The 21,938-nt window shown below is 48.8% G+C and overlaps 1 protein-coding gene, 4 non-coding genes and 1 pseudogene across 5 annotated transcripts in view; 3 read left to right on the forward strand and 3 right to left on the reverse strand.

The window, feature by feature from the left end:
* The first annotated feature begins 1,836 nt into the window (after nucleotides 1–1,836).
* Nucleotides 1,837–1,926, forward strand: TRNAY-GUA (transfer RNA tyrosine (anticodon GUA)). The gene is given in 2 exon segments: nucleotides 1,837–1,873; nucleotides 1,891–1,926. It is a non-coding gene; the product is annotated as a tRNA-Tyr (tRNA).
* A 2,752-nt stretch (nucleotides 1,927–4,678) lies between these two features.
* On the reverse strand, nucleotides 4,679–4,842 carry LOC118523805 (U1 spliceosomal RNA). Its single transcript, XR_004911269.1, has one exon. It is a non-coding gene; the product is annotated as a U1 spliceosomal RNA (small nuclear RNA).
* Nucleotides 4,843–8,590: 3,748 nt separating this feature from the next.
* On the reverse strand, nucleotides 8,591–8,755 carry LOC118523814 (U1 spliceosomal RNA). Its single transcript, XR_004911272.2, has one exon. It is a non-coding gene; the product is annotated as a U1 spliceosomal RNA (small nuclear RNA).
* A 3,515-nt stretch (nucleotides 8,756–12,270) lies between these two features.
* Nucleotides 12,271–12,952, forward strand: LOC118523802 (histone H3.3A-like; annotated as a pseudogene).
* A 2,881-nt stretch (nucleotides 12,953–15,833) lies between these two features.
* LOC118523809 (U1 spliceosomal RNA) lies at nucleotides 15,834–15,997 on the forward strand. Its single transcript, XR_004911271.2, has one exon. It is a non-coding gene; the product is annotated as a U1 spliceosomal RNA (small nuclear RNA).
* A 1,999-nt stretch (nucleotides 15,998–17,996) lies between these two features.
* SNX6 (sorting nexin 6) overlaps nucleotides 17,997–21,938 on the reverse strand; it is a 56,262-nt gene continuing 52,320 nt past the window's right edge. The window contains exon 14 of the mRNA XM_078053557.1: nucleotides 17,997–19,715. Coding sequence (XP_077909683.1) covers nucleotides 19,662–19,715 — 54 coding nt within the window. The 3' untranslated portion in view covers nucleotides 17,997–19,661. The remainder of the gene's footprint in view (nucleotides 19,716–21,938) is intronic.

Below are 21,938 nucleotides of genomic sequence, written 5' to 3' on the forward strand. Positions count from 1 at the left end.
CATTGAGAAGGGAGAGCGGATCAGGAGTCGAGTTAGGGGCACAGGTTGCTGTGGTAAATCGGGTGGTCAGAAGAGGCCACGTTGAGAAGGTGCTTTGTGAGCAAAGGCTAGGAGGAGGTGAGGGAGTTGGTCATGGGCTATCTGGGGAAAAGCATCCATGGCACAGAGATCAGCTAGAGCAAAGGCCCAGGTAGGACTGTGTGTGAATAGCAAGGAGGCCCTGTGTCCAGAGCAACATTGAAGATTTGTACAAAATTAAGTTAGAGAGGTGCCTAGGTGGGGGTAAGATCATGAGGGTCTTGTGGATCATTGTAGGACTTTTTTTTTTTTTTTTTTTTTTTGAGGGAGAGAGAGAGCAAGAGAGCAGGGAGTGGGGGGGGGGCGGGGAGAAGGAGAGAGAGAGACTCTTAAGCAGGTTCCATGCCCAGTGCAGAGCCCGTCCCAGGGTTCGATCTCACGACCCTGAGATCTTGACCTGAGCTGATATCAACAGTCGGCCACTCAACACACTGAGCCACCCAGGCGCCCCTTCGTGAATCATATTTTAATTTCACTTTGGAATTCAGCTACCTGGATGTTCCAACACTGCTTTAACCACCTGTTGGTGTCTCAGCTAAGAAGGCCCGGCTCCGTTCCACCTGGAAATCCACCACAGGTCCTTGCTGCTGCTGAGATCAGCTTGGCTACCGCGGACAGACGCTCTTGACTCGGACCTCCACCTCTGGTAGTGCCCTGGGGTAGTCTGCCTCAGGTGTAAGCCGCCCTGGCCGGGTCCATCCGGCTGCTGGCCTTTCCTCAGAACAGACCAGCCAGGCAGCTCCAGCCACCGCTGCAGTCTGCCATGATCATTGTTAAGACTTTACATCCGAATGAACCAAAGGGTCTGTTTCTTTGTTTTGTGTTTGTTTGTTTGCTTAAGTAAGCTCTACCGCCCAGTTTAGGGTTAGAGCCCCACCTTAGTGTAGAGATTACTTAAAAATATAATCTAAAAAAAAAAAAACAAAACACACAAAAAACAAAAAACAGTAAGCTCTACACCCAATGGGCGGTGGGGGGGTGGGGAGTCGAACTCACAACCCCGAGATCAAGAGCTACATGCTCTATGGACCGAGCCAGCCCGGGCACCCCTGAACTGAACGGTTTTGAGCAGAGGAGTGGCTTGATCTGAATCCTCCTCCTCCCACTCCGCTTGGCACCCCCCCAAAAAGTTATCAATAATAAATTAAATAAATAAACATAAAAAATCTGTCTGCAAGGGTTTTGTAAAGCAGGGAAATGAGGAGACTTGCATAATCCGGGCAAGATGATCTTGGCTTCGAACGGCGGCATCGTCTGCCACACCAAAAAGTGTCATTTTGGCCCAAGGATTACTTTGAACCGAAGGCACTTAAACCAGCAGGTAGGCGGTTCGCAGCCGCCTACCTGGTGCGCGATCCAGTGGGTTTTCCCCTCCTCCGCTCCGCAAGGCCTCGGTCGCCCAACCCGCGCGTGGGGTTCGCCAACGCCCCTCCTCCCCTCTTACCCGCTCCCCCGCCGCGGACCGGGGTCGGCCCCACCGGTAGGAGGGGGCCCCGGGAGGGGACAGGAGGCCGCGGGTGAGAGCCCGGGCCCAGGCAGCTCGACCATCGCGCCCGGGATGCCGGACCCCCCGCCCCGCGGCCGCCGAGCGCAGGGGACTCGAGGCCCCGCGCGGAACGGGCGCCGCGGCGACGTGGGCTCGGCTCTTCTCTGACAGGGCCTCCGACCGCGCCAGGGCCTGCTGGACGTCCGGCACGCCCGCGCCGTGGCCTCCGTCATTTCAAGAAAAAGTAATGACCCGGGCCCGCCAGCGCGCACCCTTCGATAGCTCAGCTGGTAGAGCGGAGGACTGTAGACCGCAGAGGCGTGGACATCCTTAGGTCGCTGGTTCGATTCCGGCTCGAAGGACGCGCCTGACGCTTTTGCGCCGCCGGGGAAGCCACCGCCCCCCCTAGCGCCCAGCCCCACTTCTGCCCGGCCCAGGCCCCGCTCGGCGGCCCGAGGCGGGAAAACCTTCACGCACCGCCTCCCTTACTCGGCTGCGGGTGTGCTGCCGCCCGGGGAGCGCCCCGGCGCCTTCCTGCCGCGGGCGGCCCGCACCGGCCCTGCGGCGCTACCCGTCCGCGCCGCTCCTGCCTCGGCTCAGCGCCGCACCGCCCCACGCCCTGTGCGCTCGTTTCCCCCCGCACCCCCACCCGCACCCCCCCGCGGCTCCCGCTCCAGACGAGGAGGTGGGCCAAGAGCGTCTGCCCTCCGCAAGCCCGCGCGGCTGACAAGCGGACGGGTCATCCCACGGGGCAGGGACATCCTTCCTGACGACTCTGCCTCTCGAGCTGGGTCTCGGTCTCCTGCCCTGCCTCCGGGGACGGTCACTGCTTCTGTCTCTCCCAGCTGCAGTCTGTCTGTCCGTCTCCTCCTTGTCTGGCTTTCATGTGGTCTATAAACATACAGACTTACGGAGACCCGAGAGCCTCTTCCCCGACCAGCTTAACCTACTCGTGGGACAGAACTGTCACCTTGAGGTTTTCCAAGCCATCGCCCATCCCATCGTGCGCCTGCATCGAGGCTGACGTTGGCAGAAGCGAAATGCAGCAGGGGCCTCCGTGGGCCTCGCCAGTCGCGATGAGAACTTCGGAGGCGCGTTCAGGGTTCCGTCAGTGTGAGGACGGCGTGCGGCCCGAGGACACTTGAGTTTTCCCGCGCCCTTGTAGCCACGCGGGGCGCTGGTGTTCCTGCCGAGAGAGCAGTGACTGCTCACACACACTCGGTACAAGCCACCTACCTACTTCGCCGGGGGGTGCGGTAAAAGCCCCCCGCCCCCCCCCCCCCCGCACGGATTCCCCGATTCTCCGGCTACATCTGATGGAGGGAGACAGAAATAGATGGAAGTATTTCCATCCCGCCCGCTTTCCGGCCACTGACCGCTGGGGTCTCCACCTGTAGAAAGGGGTGGGGGTGGGGAGGGAGATTGGCAGCAACAGCACAGGCTTAGAGCTCAGAGGGAGCCGGAGAGTCGGGGCAACGAGGGCTGAAGGCAGGGCGCAGAAGAGTGGGGGTAGGGGTGGGGTGGGGCGTGGGCAGCTGCCCTCGTGGACCGGCACACAAATTCACCTCCTTGGCCGGCCTGTGGGCTCTGACCAGCTGGCTGACTTAGCGCTGGGCCCTTCAGGCTAAATTGGCAGGGCCTGAAGAGCAAGATCCTGAGGCCCAGCCAGAGAGCACCCAGGAGAACATGGGCTTCACCTTGGGGTCAGAGCCAGGTTGTTGGCGGGGGGTGGGGGAGGGGAGTGGGGGCGGTGGGGGGGAGTGCAGAGAATAGCGCCAGAGAATGGTCCTCCTCGTTCTCCTCCTTCCTGTGGGAAGGAGACTCCACAGGCTCAAAGTACAGGTGGAGTGCATCACAGAGGGGACCGGTAGCGGAACCCCAATGTGAGTGTGGCCCTCGGGAGCCTCAGGGACCCAGCCACTGCCATCCCTGACCTCGGAGCCCACGGGCCCCTTTTCGGTGTTGCTTCTGCCTCTCAAACTGGAGACTGTTCTCTCCTCTCCTCCCCGGCTTCCTCTCCTGGCAAGCTCCTCTTAAGAGGTTCTCTCTCCCCAACCCAGTCTCAGTCCCACTGTCCTACTGCTAACTGAGATGGACTGAGCCAGACTCTCCACGGGCTCAGGAGGCCCTGCCAGGGAAGCCCAACAGGTGATGACCTTCAGGAAGACTCGATTGCTTTGAAGCCACAGAGAAACCCCAGCCTCTAAGGTCATCATCTGCAGAGACCAGCGGACAGGAACCAAGGATAAAACCTTAAGACCTTCGTGGGATGTGGCCCCTGGTGAGATGTGGAGGTGTGGCATCCCTGGGGGACCTAGCTTTGGTGCTTTGGGGAAACAGCAGGGTGAGAGGTGGAGGGGGGGGCAGTGGCTTTTTGTGACCAGCAGATGCAAGTGTGGGCCCCAGCATGGCCGACCCTTCCTGGCTGGGGTGTCACGGAGAGCGGCAGGCGGCTTCCAAGGTACTGCCCCCCATCCTTGAAGGTGCAGAGGTGCCTGCTACCCAGTCAGGCAGTGGTGACACAGTCAGTCACGGGAAGGCTCTGCACCTGCGGCTTGCTGGGCCTCTGTGGGACTCTCAGTGGGTGGGTGAGCGGTCTGGGGCGTGCACGCTAGATGGGAGCTGAAAGGCTTTGTTACAGTACCCGGAGCCAGGGCAAGGGGTCCAGCCGGCACCGGTATTGTCTCCTCTCGGCTCCAGGAAGTCCAGAGAATCTCGACCTGTTTCGGGAATCCAGGTCGGTGGGCAGAGGAGGGTCAACGAAGCCACCACCACCATAGCGCTTGTGGCTCGGTCTCCACCGGCTGGTGAAGTCCGGGAACGCGTAACCTGTGCCAAAAGGGAGAGCAACGTGGGGCGACTAACATGGACACGGCCGGTACCCCGTCCGCAGCTTGAAGAGCCTTCCCTACCCTAAACCGTTAACGCCCGTCGTAGAGATGCCAACGGCGAGCAAAAAACAACACATCAGAAAGAAAAAGACGAACTTTCGAAGCCGCAACGCGCGTAAAGCACCGGGCATCATCACCCTACCCCATAGCAACCACCGCTAAAGGTCAGTGGGTGGAGCTCATAAAACACCACAAAGCCTAATCTTTCGCACACCGAAATGATCAGGGGAAAGCGCGAACGCAGTCCCCCACTACCACAAATTATGCAGTCGAGTTTCCCACATTTGGGGAAATCGCAGGGGTCAGCACATCCGGAGTGCAATGGATAAGCCTCGCCCTGGGAAAACCACCTTCGTGATCATGGTATCTCCCCTGCCAGGTAAGTATGCTTTGCTTGCTCCCCTCGACGCTCACCCTCACGCTCGCCCCGCTCCTTACACACGGTCACTTCCCTCCCGCCGCCCCCGCGACCCCCGCGACCCCCGCGCCCCGCACCACCCCCACCGCCACCTCACTCGCCCGCACAACCCCGCGGGCGCCTTCGCCTGGCCCCACGCGGGAACCGCGCGCCCGGGCGGGGCGGGCCCGGCAGCCTCTGCGCGCCTGCTCCTCTGCATACGCCACGCCCTCGTCGTGACGTCCCCCGAGCCCCGTGTCCCGCTCTGGGACACCGGCCGTCCTAGTCCTCGGGGAGACCGCGGATGCCTGGGGGGCAGGGAGGCGGGGTGCGGGGCGGGCGGCGAGGGTGTCAGGACCAGGATGGGAGATCCGAGAAGCCTGGTCTCCCAGCTCTGGGCAGTCGAGGGCCCAACTAGAGAGTGACCCCACCTTCCCTTAAGCGAAAAGGAAGTTTCAGTCTATTTTGTTTTAGCTAGCTCATCCACACTGGAGAGATTATTATGAGGACATTTCCCCCTCCTGAAAATGTGTCCTATACGATTAATGAGGTTGAAGCTAGCAGAAAATTTAAAGCTTGTTTTTCAGAGAACAGTTTCTCCCTCTAACCCCACTAACAAATCTACTAGCTGTCTCTGCAGAAGCCTGGATTCAAGGTCAACTAATATGGTTCTCTAGCCTCTGACCTATATTGCTAACCCAAGGTAACCAACCCAAGACCCCATCCAGTTTATACCAGCTCTTGGAGCATGCCCAGAGCCCCTTCTCCATATCCTAAGATAACCTCCTGATGTGAGGGGCTGAATTTTGCTTTTTTTCTGATGTTAAGTCTCCACGCACAGTGAACATGGGGAGTATGTTACATACACACTTCCTAAAGGCGCATGCTCCATCTTTCCTCTTGCATAGTCATAAGTTTCTCTGCTCTTTTCATCAATATGTATGTAATGCAGCCCCTATGATTATAAAAAACTTGTTCTCTCCCCCTTCAGGGAAGCGGATTTGTGGCTTGCTCTCCAATCTCCTCCTTTGGCTGCCTCTCAAATAAGCCCCTTTCCTTACAGCATACCTGATGTCTCAGTGATTGGCTTTGTACGCATCAGGCAGATGGACTTGGGTCCAATTACACTCCCCCGCCCCCCCTTAAGCGCTTAAGTATAGGATTTCCCCCAACCAACTTAACAAGGATCATTTTTTCATGGTATCTTCCTGAGTAAGCCTGTCATAAACTACTTCAATATATGAACTTCTTCAACATACACAAGTGAGCCTAGTAAAACCTAAAGGAGGGGCGCCTGGGTCAGTGGGTTAAGCGGCTGACTCTTGATTTTGGCTCAGGTCATGATCTCAGGGTGGTGGGATCTAGCCCCAAGTCTGGCTTGCCCTGGGCATGGAGCCTGCTTTATTTATTTATTTTTATTTTATTTATTTATTTATTTTAAAGATTTTATTTATTTTTTTGACAGACAGAGACAGCGAGAGCAGGAATGCAAGCAGGGGGGAGTGGGAGAGGCAGAAGCAGGCTTCCTGCCGAGCAGGGAACCCGACGTGGGGCTCGATCCCAGGACCCTGGGATCATGACCTGAGCCGAAGGCAGACGCTTAACGACTGAGCCACCCAGGCGCCCCTGGAGCCTGCTTTAGATTCTCTCTCTCTACCTCTCCCTCTGCCCATCGCTGCCTCTTTAAAAAACAACAACAACAACAAACCAAAACACCCTAAAGGAAAATAACAGTCAAAGAAAGAAAGGAAAGTCTAACCTTGAAGACAGAAAACCAGGACGAAGTGCAAACTTCATCCACTGAGCAAATCATGCAGTGGCCAAGTACATAATGCTGCTAAAAGGGAAAGTATTTTAAAACACCTGAAAAAAAACGTAAGTATACTATTATGTTTTCTAGTCTATTCACAATTGCCAAAACATTCCATTTAATCTGTTCAACTTTCTCTCTCTCTCTCTCTTTTTTTTTAGTAGGCTCCATGCCCAGTGTGGAGCCTAACACCGGGCTTTAACTCATGACCCTCAGATCAAGACCTGAGCTGAGGTCAGGAGTCAGAAGTTAAACCGACTGAGCCACCCAGGGGAGAATTTTGCCTTTAGATGGTGAGGCGGACACAATTTTTTAGACTGTAAACTGGTAACTTTCCTATCTCTGCTACTCTGTCCATGGAGAGGTGGGTCTATTTCTTCCCCTGGAAACTGGAATGTAGTGACTTGCTTGACCAATCGAATGTGGCAAAAGTGTTGTTCAGGGAATTCTGAGACTCGGTCAGGAGAAATTTTACCGCTTCCATTTGGGTCTCTGGGAACCCTGTCTGGGAGACTTGAGATACCATGTAAGAAGGCTGACTACTTTGAGGCTGCTATGTTGTGAGGAAGTCCAAGGCTTTGTGGAGAAAGATGCATAGAAAGAGAGATGCATAGCTAGTCCCTAGCTGCTTCAATCTCAAACTGAGGCCCCAAACACAGGGAGCAGAGTAATGCCTGCCAAAGTTGCATACTTGTGCTCAAAATAGATGACTGTTACTGTTTCAAAGCTCTCAGGTTTTGGGGTGGTGTTTTTGTGCCGTGCTAGAGAATGGAACAGGGAGACAGAAGCAAGCAAACAAGTAATATGAAGTAGAAGAGGAAAAAAAAAAAGTGGTTAAGGGATAGAGAAGATGGGATGGAGAGAAGGGACTGGGGTTGAGGGCTTAAAGGTTTTGACAAGGGAGTCAAGGAAAGCCTCTCTGCTACATACTCCTACTTTTCTTTGCTTGCTCATCATGTGCACACAAAACTCCCCAACAGCCACTCCAAAATGGCAGTCTCATTTGGCAATTCCCTGAGTTTATTTGTCCTGTTGTAGGTCCTAGGACCATAGCCAACTCCTTAGAACCCCTAACTCTCGATTTTAAGTTTATGGGAATCAGTAAATAATGACCCAATTTTGAGGAGCAGAACGAACATACTGTAAAGGCATATCCCCCTGAGGAGAGCCATGAGTCCCAGAAAAGAGAAAATGGGCTCCCCAACAGGTACCTCCTCGACATCACTGTGACTCGGGGAGAGTGTTCTACTTCTCAAAAAAGTTGGGTGGAACAACAGTTGAAAACCAGAGAAATCCATGGCATGTGAATGGTACATTATCCCATACGAGTTCAAAGCAGAGAAACATCCCCTACAGAGGGAGAATCTGAAAAGGCATTGTAGAAAACGTACAGAGTGAGTTCCCATTACTGCAGCATCTCATGGCTGAATGGTATCCTAAAAGGTGGGACTCTCTGGGTGGGTAGTGGTTTTGGGAGACACGCTAGATGGGATCTGAAAAGCTTGTTACAGTACCCGGAACCAGGCAGGGCAAAGAGTTCAAACCGGCACTGGTGTTTTCTTCTCTCTCGACTCCAGAAAACCCAGAGAATCTTGATCTGTTTTGGGAACCCCAAGCGGTGGGCAGAGAAGGGTCAACGGAGCCAACAGGCAAGCATAGCTCTCGTTGCTGGTATCCACCGGTTGCTGAAGTCCGGGAACACGTACCTATGCCATAAAGAAAAGAAACATGGAGCAACTAACACGATATTGACACAAATTATATTCAAGCGCCAACTTGAGAAAAGTCTAACTACACTGAATAAAATTATTTTATCTTTATGCATCATAAGTACTAACGACAAAAACCTACCACCACAACAATAACGGCATTTAAAAAAACCAACTCAACAAAACTAAACAAATCTTTTTTCAGTAAACAGAAATAAACAGGGGAAAGCGCGAACGCAGTCCCCCACCACCACAAATTACGCAGTCGAGTTTCCCACATTTGGGGAAATCGCAGGGGTCAGCACATCCGGAGTGCAATGAATAAGCCTCGCCCTGAGAAAAACCACCTTCGTGATCATGGTATTTCCCCTGCCAGGTAAGTATGCTTCGTTCGCTCGCCTCGACGCTCACCCCCGCGCTCGCCCCGCTCCTTACACACGGTCACTTCCCTCCCGCCGCCCCCGCGACCCCCGCGCCCCGCACCACCCCCGTCGCCACCTCGCTCGCCCGCACAACCCCGCGGGCGCCTTCGCCTGGCCCCACGCGGAACCGCGCGCCCGGGCGGGGCGGGCCCGGCAGCCTCTGCGCGCCTGCTCCTCTGCATACGCCACGCCCTCGTCGTGACGTCCCGATGCTGGTGTTTCGCACCCCTGGGGATTGAAAATAGAGGACTTAGGAGAGATCTACTCTGATTTTTCTAGCTAAAATGAACTTTATAGTTTTGTTCTTTGTTGGTTTTGTTTTTTAAAGTAATCTCTACACCCAGCGTGGGTCTTGAACTCCATCCGCAGGCGCATTCTGTACTCGCTGATCCAGGCAGGCGACCCATACTAGTTTGTAGTTTAAATTTAGACTGAGGCGTTTGATTTTCTCACCATCTTTTTCTAACCTTTTTCCCACTGAGAAATCACCGTATTTGGGCTAGTCAGCCCCCCGTGGGTTTCTACTTTTACCTTTTCTTTGGCTGACCAGTGGCCTCAAGCAGGTTAGGGCAGATTTGCTTGACTTGTAGGTTTCCCTATGTATGACATGTTAACTATGTTAAGTGAAAAAGATAAAGTCCAAAAATATATGTAGTATGCTATCGTTTGTCTAGGAAAAATGTGAAAACAAGAAAATTATAGTCTTGCAAAAAGAAACACAAAACTGGGGCGCCTGGGTGGCTCAGTTGGTTAAGCGACTGCCTTCGGCTCAGGTCATGATCCTGGAGTCTCGGAATCGAGTCCCGCATCGGACTCCCTGGTCAGCAGGGAGTCTGCTTCTCCCTCTGATCCTCCCCCCTCTCATGTTCTCTCTCTCTGTCTCATTCTCTCTCTCAAATAAATAAATAAAATCTTTAAAAAAAATTAAAAAAAAAACAACAACACAAAACTAATAAGTAAACCAGAACTGATGATAGTAAGGGGAGGGGGGTGTGAATGGAAGGAGAGAGTGATGCTTTATTGAGTGTACCTTCTTTGTAATTCTGACTTTTGCAACTCTATTACTGTTTTACATATATTTTTTAATTGCAGGGGGAAAATTCCTAAAGTTGAATATGAGCATAACTGAATCTAACTATCTCAGATGAATAGTGTAACCACACTGAAATAGAAAAAAATAACCAACTGAAATGACTTTTGGACACAGTACATTGACTATACACATCTTCAAGTCTAAAGACAAGAAGTGCAAACAAATACTGAACTGTCCCATCGTAGGTTTGTATTTCATAGCTACCGGGTTGTAACAATTCTGTACTAATGTTGCATGTATTGTAGGATTGAGCTAATGAGTAAATGGGTGTTGGGGAGTCAAGGTTCTCACGGCTGGAGAAAAGAGATGCAAATATGGAATGGTGGAGGGCAAGAAGAAACTATGTATGTTTAACTGAAAGTTGGAATTGAAGGTATCGGTCTGGGCTCATTATTTTTTAGTAGATACAGATAGGTGTAGGAAACTGTTTACCTCTATTCACTAAAGAGGACTAGAAGCAAAGACAGTAGCATTAAGCATACTTACTGCCAGGATATTGCTTTCTAAATGCCATTGTCCACTAAAAAGAACCAGGCCTCTTTGGAGAAATAGATAATTTTCAGGGGTCAAGAAAAGTACAAAATGGCCTGTGGGAAACAGAACACCACAATGACCACTGGTGCATGTTCATTCAGACTCTGAGATCTCTGAGAAAACTCGAGATTGCAGGGTTAAAAATAACCCGAAAGGATCAGAGTGAAATGCCCTTGGGATGTGTGTGGTCTGTTCTAAAGTACACAGCAGATGTTTTGTAGATAGGAAGCCAGCTGTAAACAGCACACTGTGCATTCCCTTCTGTGTTCTCTTATCCTGTGTTAAGATCCGAGTACAATGGTTTTTACAATTAATTGATCACAGCCAGTTACAGATTTCTTTATTCCTTCTCCACTCCCATTGCTTCACTTAACTAACCCTGGGTACGTGGAAGAATGTGCCTTACTAAGCCCCTGCTGTAAATCATTATAGATCTGTATCATTGTAGAAGGTATATTAGATTATGGAAAATAAACCTTGGGACCTCGGGCTGTTTGCTTGGGGTCCCCTGTGCCTCGCTATACTGTCGTCTCTTTTTCTCAGTTCCTTCGGCGCCCCAGGTCCCCGACTCTCTGAGGTCGACAATGGCCCCGGAACATCTTTTGCCAGAAGATAAGGAAATGCTCCAAAAATTTAATGGACATGTCGAAAGGACATAGTAGCCACCCTGCACTTGATCTTAGCCAAAAAGCCGAGAAGCGATCCACAGTAGCCACCCTGAAGGGGCTTTCATAGGCCCAATCTGGGAACATTTGAACATCAAAATAAATTTAAAAACAGTTATGGGTCACAAACAACAGAATAAAATAACAACCATGGGGGTGCCTGGGTGGCTCAGTTGGTTGGGCATCTGCTTTCTGCTCAGGTCATGGTCCTGGGGGTCCTGGGATTGAGCCCTGCTCGGTGGGGAGCCTGCTTCTCCCTCTCCCTCTGCCTGCCCCTCCCCCCTGCTTGTGCTCTCTTTCTCTCTCTCTGTCAAGTAAATAAAATCTTAAAAAAGAAATAACAACCATGAGTTCATACTGATAGTACATAGGGAAGGAGGGAAAGTTCTTTCTTTCAATACAATGCCAACTAATACATGAAGAATGAATGATGGAATTAGAAAGTCAACATTTGTAGGGGCGCCTGGGTGGCTCAGTCGTTGGGCGTCTGCCTTCAGCTCAGGTCATGGTCCCAGGGTCCTGGGATCGAGCCCCGCATGGGGCTCCCTGCTCAGCGGGAAGCCTGCTTCTCCCTCTCCCACTCCCCCTGCTTGTGTTCCCTCTCTCTCTGTGTCTCTCTGTCAAATAAATAAAATCTTAAAAAAAAAGGGGGGGGGGCGCCTGGGTGGCTCAGTCGTTGGGCGTCTGCCTTCGGCTCGGGTCAGGGTCCCCGGGTCCTGGGATCGAGCCCCGCATCGGGCTCCCTGCTCGGCTGGAAGCCTGCTTCTCCCTCTCCCACTCCCCCTGCTTGTGTTCCCTCTCTCTCTGTGTCTCTCTCTGTCAAATAAATAAAATCTTAAAAAAAAAAAAAGAAAAGAAAATCAACATTTGTCAATTATGATGCAAGAGTCATCAATGGATGCTAAAAAATATTGTGTTAGGCGTGCCTGGGTGGCTCAGTCTGTTAGGTCTCCAACTCTTAGTTTCGGCTCAGGTCATGATCTCGTGGGTGTTGATATCAAGCCCCCCCCCCCCGCATGGGCATCCACACTCAGCGGGGAGTCTGCTTGAAGATTCTTTTCCTCTGCCCCGCCCCCCTGCTTGCTGTGGCCAAGCGGACTCCCCGCTGAGTGCAGAGCCGGGTGGGGGGCTCGAGCCCACGACCCTGAGGTCATGACCTGAGCCAAAACCAGGAGTTGCGGTGTTCGCAGCCGCCGCTGCAACGCCGTAGCTCGCCAACGCCAGCGCCGCCTCTAGGTCGCCGAGCTCCAGCCGAAGGAGAAGGAGGGTAAGTAAGGAGGTTTCTGTACCATGGCTCGTACAAAGCCGACTGCCCGCAAATGGACCCGTGGTAAAGCACCGAGGAAAGCAACTGGCTACAAAAGCCGCTCGCAAGAGTGCGCCCTCTACTGGAGAGGTGAAGAAACATCATCGTTACAGGCCTGGTCCTGCGGCACTCCGTGAAATTAGACGTTATCAGAAGTCCACTGAACTGATCCGCAAACTTCCTTTCCAGCGTCTGGTGCGAGAAATTGTTCAGGAATTCAAAACAGATCTGCGCTTCCAGAGTGCAGCTATTGGTGCTTTGCAGGTGGGCCTCTTTGAAGACACCAACCTGTGTGCTATCCATGCCAAACGTGTCAGAATTATGCCAAAAGACATCCAGCTAGCGCGCCGCATACGTGGAGAACGTGCTTAAGAATCCACTATGATGGAAAACATTTCATTCTTTAAAAAAATTTTTTTTTCTCTTCTTCCTGTTATTGGTAGTTCTGAACGTTAGATTTTTTTTTTTTCCCATGGGATCAAATGTACCTAAGTATATGATTGCAAGTGGAAAAATAAGGGACAGAAATCAGGTATTGGTAGTTTTCTCATTTTCATTTGTGTGTGAATTTTTAATATAAATGTGGGGACATATAGCATTAATGCAAGTCAAAATATTTCAGTGAAGGGGCACCTGGGTGGCTCAGATGGTTAAGTGTCTGCCTTCGGCTCAGGTCCTGATCCTGGGGTCCTGGGATCGAGCCCCATATCGGGCTCCTGGCTCAGCGGGGAGCCTGCTTCTCCCTCTCCCTCTGTCTCACCCCCTGCTCATGCTCTCTCTCTCTGTGTCTGTGTCTCAAATAAATAAATAAAATCTTAAAAAAAAATGTTTCAGTGAACACCTTTCAGCAGTTCAACTTTATAGCAATTATAAATAAAACTTAAATTTTTCTGGACAATGTGAGCATTTGGATTTTTTTAAAACAAGTAAATTTCTTATTGACGGCAACTAAATGTTGTTTGTAGCATTTTTTTTTTGAAGATCTTATTTATTTATTTGACAGAGAGAGATACACAGCAAGAGAGGGAGCACAAGCAGGGGGAGTGGGAGAGGGAGAAGCAGGCTTCCCGCTGAGCAGGGAGCCCAACATGGGGCTCCATCCCAGGACCCTGGGATCATGACCTGAGCCGAAGGCAGACGCTTAACGACTGAGCCACCCAGGTGTCCCTGTTTGTAGCATTTTTATCATACAGTAGATCCATCCATATGCTATACTTTTCTGAGTTGTCCTACATGCAAGTACATGTTTTTAATGTTGTCTGTCTTCTGTGCTGTTCCTGTAAGTTTGCTATTAAAATACATCAAACTATAAACAAACAAACAAACAAAAAACACAAGAGTTGACACTTAACCGACTGAGCCACCCAGCCTCCCCTAAGTAATCAATGTTAAGACTACTAATAATTGAACAAACTGACTTCATGTGCCTCCAAATGTGATGCCCAGAGGAGGGCACTATTAATTTGTTAGGTCTGTCATAATAAAGTACCACAAATTAGGTGGCTTAAAAGAACAGAAATGTGTTCTCTCTCATTCCTAGTTCTGGAAGCTAGAGGTCCAAAAGCAAGGTGCCAGCAGGGCCATGCTCTCTCAGACTTTGAGTAGAATCTTTCCTTGCCATTTCCTAGCTTCTGGTGGTGACAGTCAATCCTAGGCTTGCAGCTACATCACTAAAATCTCTGCTTGTGTCATCACATAGTGTTCTGTCTGCAAGTATCTTTACATGGCATTTTTTTCTTACAAGGAAAACAGTCACATTGGATCAGGGCCTACTCTAGTGACCTCACCTTAAGTGGATGGTACCTGCAAAGATATTATTTCCAAATAAGGTCATGTTCATAGGTACCAGGGCTTAGGACTTCAACATATTTTGGGGAGGGACATGAGCAAACCCATAAAAGACAGTATCATTTATGTGGTCTTCATGTCAAAAATGCATACCTGAGGGGCGCCTGGGTTGCTCAGTCGGTTAAGCGTTTGCCTTCGGTTCGGGTCATCATCTCAGGATCCTGGGATCAAGCCCCGCATCAGGCTCCCTGCTCAGTGGGGAGCCTGCTTCTCCCTCTCGCTCTCCCTCTGTGCGCGCTCTCTCTCTCAAATAAATAAATAAAATCTAAAGAAAAAATGCATACCTGAATGTACTTACGAGGCAACAGGACAACTCAAAAACTGAAGGATATTCTATAAAATAACTGGCCTGTAGTCTTCAAAAATGCCTACATAATGAAATGCAAAGAATTACATGAGAGCTATTTCAGATTAAAGTAGGTTAAACAGACATGACAACTGAATGCAACACATGATTTTGAATTTTCCTTAGCTATAAAGGACATTACTGGGACAATTAATGGAAATGGAATAATGCTTGTAGAGTAATAATATTGTATCAATGTGAATTTCTTGATTTTGATAATTCTCCTTTTTTCAATCAAAAAGGATGCTTTACTACGTTTCCTTGGATCTTTTTGCTACTAGAACCTCAGGGAAGCCTTTGCTGACCCTATAATCTCCAGTCCTGTCTCTTGCCTTGCTTTGCTCCAGAGCAGCGATCACTCGGTGATATATAACAGTTCATTTTGCTCATATCTGCAGAGGATATTTAAATTTACCTCCACTTGATATCCAGAAAGGATCTTCTTGTATAGAAGAAAAGACAAATCTAGGCAGCCTGAAAGAGGTAACCTAACCCCGCAGGATGGAAATCTGACATTTCTGTTCATTTGGTTTTCCAGAGACCATTCAACACCCTCCCCAGTCCACGCATCTACTCTGTGAACGGACTCCCTGCCCTGATGCTCTCTGTTCAAATGTTCTTTCAGTGTTGCAAGATTAGGTTACCACGTAACCTGAAAGGTCATAATGAGGGTTAAAACAATTTTATGTTAAATTGGTGACAAAACTCTCATCTTGGTATTTAACGTTTAGTTGACTCTCTGTTGCATATTGCGTGCAATTTTTGCTGAAAGGAAGGTGAGACCAAACCCGAGCCCGACTAACCCACTCCCAATGGGGCCTCCAACTTCTGGGCGCCTCGGGACCCCGCCTTCTCGGGTCTCCCCTGCAGGTCCTGACACCCTCGCCGCCCGCTCCGCACCCCGCCTCCCTGCCCCCCCAGGCATCCGCGGTCTCCGCGAGGACTAGGACGGCCGGTGTCCCAGAGCGGGAGACGGGGCTCGGGGGACGTCACGACGAGGGCGTGGCGTATGCAGAGGAGCAGGCGCGCAGAGGCTGCCGGGCCCGCCCCGCCCGGGCGCGCGGGTCCCGCGTGGAGCCAGGCGAAGGCGCCCGCGGGGTTGTGCTGGCGGGCGAGGTGGTGGCGGGGGTGGTGCGGGGCGCGGGGGTCGCGGGGGTCGCGGGGGTCGCGGGGGCGGCGGGAGGGAAGTGACCGTGTGTAAGGAGCGGGCGAGCGCGAGTGTGAGCGCCGAGGCGGGGCGAGCAAAGCATACTTACCTGGCAGGGGAGATACCATGATCACGAAGGTGGTTTTCCCAGGGCGAGGCTTATCCATTGCACTCCGGATGTGCTGACCCCTGCGATTTCCCCAAATGTGGGAAACTCGACTGCATAATTTGTGGTAGTGGGGGACTGCGTTCGCGCTTTCCCCTGGTTTTTGTACTTCAATAACAGTTTTTGCAGGGTTCGCGGTCTTGTTCAAGAGCGTTTTTCAAAGTTCTTGGTATGTTTTTACTATTACTTGCTGTCGTTTTGATTGAGAGCTTTTTAGGTAGTTTTATGATGTTTTACGTAATGCCCGGTTTGCGGTTAGAAATCTTGGTACTTTTTCGTAGAACTTTTAAGTTTATAGTTTTTTACAAGTAAAAATATAGTGTCGAAAACAAGTGTTTGTTGAGTGGGTGGTAGGTAACCACGTTCAGGTGGTTCCGTGCTTAAATGGAGCATTGAAAAACTCAAATAGAGTTTGTTTGGCGGGATGGTTTATAATGCCTTGAACCACTCCGATTCCCCCGCTCCCCCGCCAGTTTCTTTTTGAACCGGCCTTGTCTTACTCTAGTTTATTTCTTCAAAGTGATCAGTTTGAGCTCAACTTCTGTAGTTTTGCTACAGTACATTAATATTGTATAAGCTTTTCCAAACTAGGTGCAGACATTTTGCCCAGTCTATAAAGCTCACTGACCTGACCCTTTTTTTTCCCTTTCCTTTCAAAATTTTAATTCAATTAACCTATAATGCATTATTGGTTTCAGAGGTACAGGTCTGTGCTTCATCAGTCTTAATATAATACCCACTGCTCATGACATCACATGCCCTCCTTAATGTCCAACCTCCAGTTACCCCATTCATCAATCTCCCTCCCCTACAGCAACCCTGTTTGTTTCCTATGATTAAGAGTCTCATGGTTTGTCTCCCTCTCTGGTTTAGTTTTCTTTTTTCCTCTCTTCCCCTATGACCCTGTTTTGTTTCTTAAATTCCATATATCAGTGAGATCATGTAATTGTCTTTCTGATTGACTTATTTCACTAAGCATAAAACCCTCTAGTTCCAGCCATGTCCTTGCAAATAGCAAGATTTCATCTTTTTGATGGCTGCGTAATACTCCATGTATATATACACCACTTCTTTATCCATTCATCTGTCAATGGACATCTGGGCTCTTTCCATAGTTTGGCTATTGTGGACATTGCTGCTATAAACACTGGGGTGCAGGTGCCCCTTCGGATCACTACATTTGTATCTTTGGGGTAAATACCTAGTAGTGCAATTGCTGTGACCCACTTTCTTCTGCAATTTCCTTTCTTGCCATCTTCCACCCTCACCACGTAAAACCCACAACCTTCATTCCCCTGGTTCCCACCCCACTGTTCACACCCTGGGTCATTCTCACTGCCTAGGTCGCGTTCTTCCTGTCATAGTGTCCCCTGTAGGAAACCCGATAGCAGGGCTTTGTCTCTGCTACCGGGTGTCCTCCTGTTTCTCCTTTGTGCCCCTAGGCATACGACAGCCAATAAATGTTAAATGAATGCCACAGCTCAAGAGCAGTGAAACCAAGGCTGGCTGTTTTTGTTTTTTTTTTTAATCAGGAACTAGCAGTAAACTATGGAATATTTCAATTGTTCTGGAGGTACGAAGTAGAATCTCTCCTGAAGTAGGTCCTTGAGGAAGTAATATACGTTATCTTAGTGTTTTATGAGAAGGCCCTTGCATAGTGTAGTCAACTCATTTATAGGTGTATTTATTAAGCACCCTCCCACACATGCTCTAATATGTAACTGCTGCTTCCAGTCTACCCCCGCCCACACACACACTGTAAAAATGTAAACCAGGGACCAAGGGATGTACGAAGCACTCTCCTACCCCTTTCCCCAAAAAGACCTTTTTGGTACAGATTAGCTGATGGCTATGTGGAACACTGTATATAGCTTTCTGCCCTGTACTTGCTATTTTGATTTTTTTAAAAAAGACTTTGAGAGAGAGAGTGAGCATGAGCAGGGGGCAGGGAGAGGGAGAAGAAGCAGGCTCCCCCGTTGAGCAGAGGGATCCAGGACCCTGGATCATGACCTGAGCTGAAGGCAGATGCTCAACCAACTGAGCCACCCAGGCGCCCTGTGTACTCACTATTTCTTAGCATTTACACAGCATCTTCACATTTCCAAAGCACTGTACCAATGTTTATTAATCCTCACAACACCCCTGTGAGGTAGGTCAATATGTCCTTTGTAGTAGAGAAACTGAGGCAGACAGAGGTCAAGCGAACCTGCCTGAGGCCACAAGGGCAGCCAGCGAAGGGACTGCACCGGAATCCAGAAGCTAGGGCTCTCTGGCCCATGTTCACCCACTGGAGAGCATCGCACGGGCATATTTTCACCAGGGAAGGAGACATGAAGGAGGACAAAACACAGAGATTTCTCAGGCAACAGAAAAATCAAGTTCAAATGGCATCAGGGAACAACATCAGTGAAAGAACATTAACCAGCACACCAGTAAGGCAAGAGAACATGCAAGGCCGGAATCACGGTGACTACCCTTAAGACCTAAACCAGGGTTTGGGAAAATTTAAACGAGGGGTGACCAACCCAAATGCTTGTGGTTTCCAACTGGAAGAGAAGTTAGTGAAAAAAATCAAACCACACAACCTAATTTTAAATTAGAAATGACTTGATGTTAATTTACATTAAAAAGACCAGTAATATTTGGAATTGACTACTGACAATTAGTATCCTTTTTGTACCCTTTTTAGTCCAAATATTCCAATTTTTCCCCCACCGACAAATGCTGTTCCCTATATACTCTTTCTCTCTACGTACCAATTTATACACTAGTATAACGATCAAGTGGGCTCAATGGCACGTCTCACGGTTCCTTGGCTGAGCTAGAGATAGAATTCAGGAAACCATAACAGACTGTTCTGTCTGCTCCTGTGTTTTAGAAATGGCTGTTTCTAACTTGCCTCTGCTCAATTCCACCTTCTATAAAAGGCTAAAAGCACACAGAGAAGCAGTTCATCCTTTTGTAAAGGGACTTGGTAAACTTCATTCAATATGCCATTTAAAAAAAGAAAAAGGAAAAACTAAGACCTGCACTGTAAAGCAGAATAAAGGAGTAGATTTATTATAGCTACTCCAAATTTTAGAGTGATACAATGACCACAGAATTAAAAACTATCACTGTTATCACTTTATTTGATAATAGTTGGTTTAGTCTACAAGTTTAAGGCAAACATACTAATGCATTTGCTTTTCATCAGAAATCATACTTATAAAGATTACATAAAATCTGTCCCAAAACTTCTAAGAAATGTTCATTAATTAAAAATAAGTCCGATTAAGATGCTTTACCAGGATACATGAATGAACTAAGGTGGTATACAATGTTTTTTAAAAACAAAATTCAAAAAAAGGTAAGGGCAATCTTTATCTTGTTTGAACATGTGTTTTTAAAAGGGTTAAACTTCAGAGAGTACTTAAAAGTAAGTAAGACTGGCAGCCAGAAGGAATACTATTCATAAAATAAACACAGTTACAGAGGCCACTTAAAACAAGCCTGAACTTGGGGCTTCGGGAGAGGAGGCGCGCACGGCGAGGGCCGACGGCCACAAGGGGCGCACAGGTGCAGGGGCGCGGCGTCCCACCGCGCACGCTGGCAGAGCCCAGGGACGGCGCCGCTCCGTGGTTTCTCGGAAAAAAGGAGAGTAGATGCACTTTGACGGCTGTTTCTTTTGTTTCCAGTGAGCAGTAAATGCTTAATACCATTAAGAAAACAAAAATAAAATCTGAAGGAAGGCAGCCCTTTTTAACTGTAGGTGGAGTGTGGCTTATGTGTCTCCGTTGAACACCGCCAAGCAGTTCTGCAGCAGCTGTAGGTTACCCTAAAAAGAGGGAGAATAAACGGTGACGCTCAGAGAGCCTGGAAGAATTGTACTGAAAATATACAGCACTAGAAATCACGTAACTTTAAATTTATTAAGACAACAGAATTTGGGTAACAGCTACTCATTATACAGAAATAACTGTTTAAAGACATAAAATTATATACTTGGTTTCATGTACAATATTTTCCACATACCAGATTCTTCAGGAAATTTCCACCTAGACCAATATTATTGTTTGGAATTACCTGGCATGATCTAATGAGAGATAAAATATGCTCTTTGTGTCCAAGTTATACTACTGAACTTTTTTTTGAAAAGATTTATTTATTTTGAGAGAGAGAGAGAGAGCAGGGGGAAAGGGAGAGAGAATATCAAGCACACTCCCCGCTGAGTGCAGAGCCCCACACGGGGCTCAATCCCATGACCTGAGATCATAACCTGAGCCAAAATCAAGAGCCAGACGTCCAACCCACTGAGCCACCCAGGTGCCCCTGAACATTTCTGACTGTAAGCCATTAAAATATGTGTATTATATTACATGATTATATAATGTATAACATATATAATGTATATTTTAATGACTAAAGTGATACGTTATAGCAATTTTTATAAAAATAGTAATAAGAGGGGCACCTGGGTGGCTCAGTCAGTTAAGTGACCAACTCCTGATTTCGGCTCAGGTCATGATCTCACGATTATGAGATCAAGCCCCGCATCAGGCTCATGCTGGGTGGGGAGTCGGCTTGAGATTCTCTCTCTTCCTTTCCCTCTGCCCTTCCCCACCCTCATGATCTCTCTCTCTCTCAAAAAAAAAAAAAGGTAAGTAATAAGATCACATACAAAAGTATTCTATAAAATGCAGACCTGGGGGTGCCTGGGTGGCTCAGTCGGTTAAGCGGCTGCCTTCAGCTCAGGTCATGATCCCAGGGTCCTGGGATCGAGCCCCACATCAGGCTCCCTGCTCAGTGGAGAGCCTGCTTCTCCCTCTCCCTGCCGCTCTGCCTACTTGTGCTATCTCTTTGTCAAATAAATAAATAAATAAAAATCTTTTAAAAAAATAAAATAAAATGCAGACCTGTGTAGCCATCTGTAAAACATGTGAACTGGCCTCCAAATTCAGATATGTGTAAAGACAAATATAAGCATATAGGTCACAACTATTTATTTATTAAGATTTTATTTCTTTATTTGACAGAGAGACACAGCGAGAGAGGGAACACAAGCAGGAGGAGTGGGAGAGGGAGAAGCAGGCTTCTGGCCGAGCAGGGATCCCGAAGCACAACTCGATCCCAGGACCCCGGGACCATGACCTGAGCCGAAGGCAGATGCTTAAACAACTGAGCCACCCAGGCACCCCGGTTACAACGATTTATAAATGGGGGTGAAGGAAAACTTCTTCCTTAGAGTAGAAAGCCAACTAAAATGTATACAATGATGGAATTAGAAAATGACCATTTGGCAACCATCACAATAACTGACTCAGGGAAGTCATAACTGGATGCTAAAAACAATATAAGGCTGAAATGCTAATACTGTGGTCATTAGGTACATGCAGCTACAGAACATTTAAATTTCTGTTAATTGAAATTAAATAAAAACTCGGTTTGAATTTCTCAGTTGCACTACTCACATTTCAAGTGTTTGGCAGCCACATGTGGCTAGTGACCACCATACTGGACAGTGCTGATTATAGAGTATTTCCATTATCACACAAATTCTGTGGGACAGTGCTGGTTAAGTGCTGGGTATTTAATTGACATAGTCCCAAGTATCTCCCCACAGAATACTTAATTTCAAAGTGTAAAATAATAACTTTGCCACTGAGAAACCTGTAGACATCACTTTATTTTTTCTCTAAAGATTTCATTTATTTATTTGACAGAGAGAGACACAGCGAGAGAGGGAACACAAGCAGGGGGAGTGGGAGAGGGAGAAGCAGGCTTCCCGCCGAGGACCCGGGACCATGACCTGAGCCAAAGGCAGACGCCCAACGACTGAGCCACCCAGGCGCCCCCGAAGACATCACTTTAACCAAATGATCAAGATCATACACTGCCAGTAAGGCAGCTAATCAACAGCATGTGTCTCTTGATCTGACGTAATAAGGAGGTCTGAGCAACACTTCTGTGGTATTTTTGCCGCAAGTGGAGAATCTAAACTCAATAATTAGACAAACCCAAATTGAGGGAGATTTTACAGACCTGTGCTTTTTAATAGTGT

The sequence above is a fragment of the Halichoerus grypus genome, chromosome 8 (assembly GCF_964656455.1).
Source record: "Halichoerus grypus chromosome 8, mHalGry1.hap1.1, whole genome shotgun sequence".
Lineage (NCBI taxonomy): Eukaryota > Metazoa > Chordata > Mammalia > Carnivora > Phocidae > Halichoerus > Halichoerus grypus.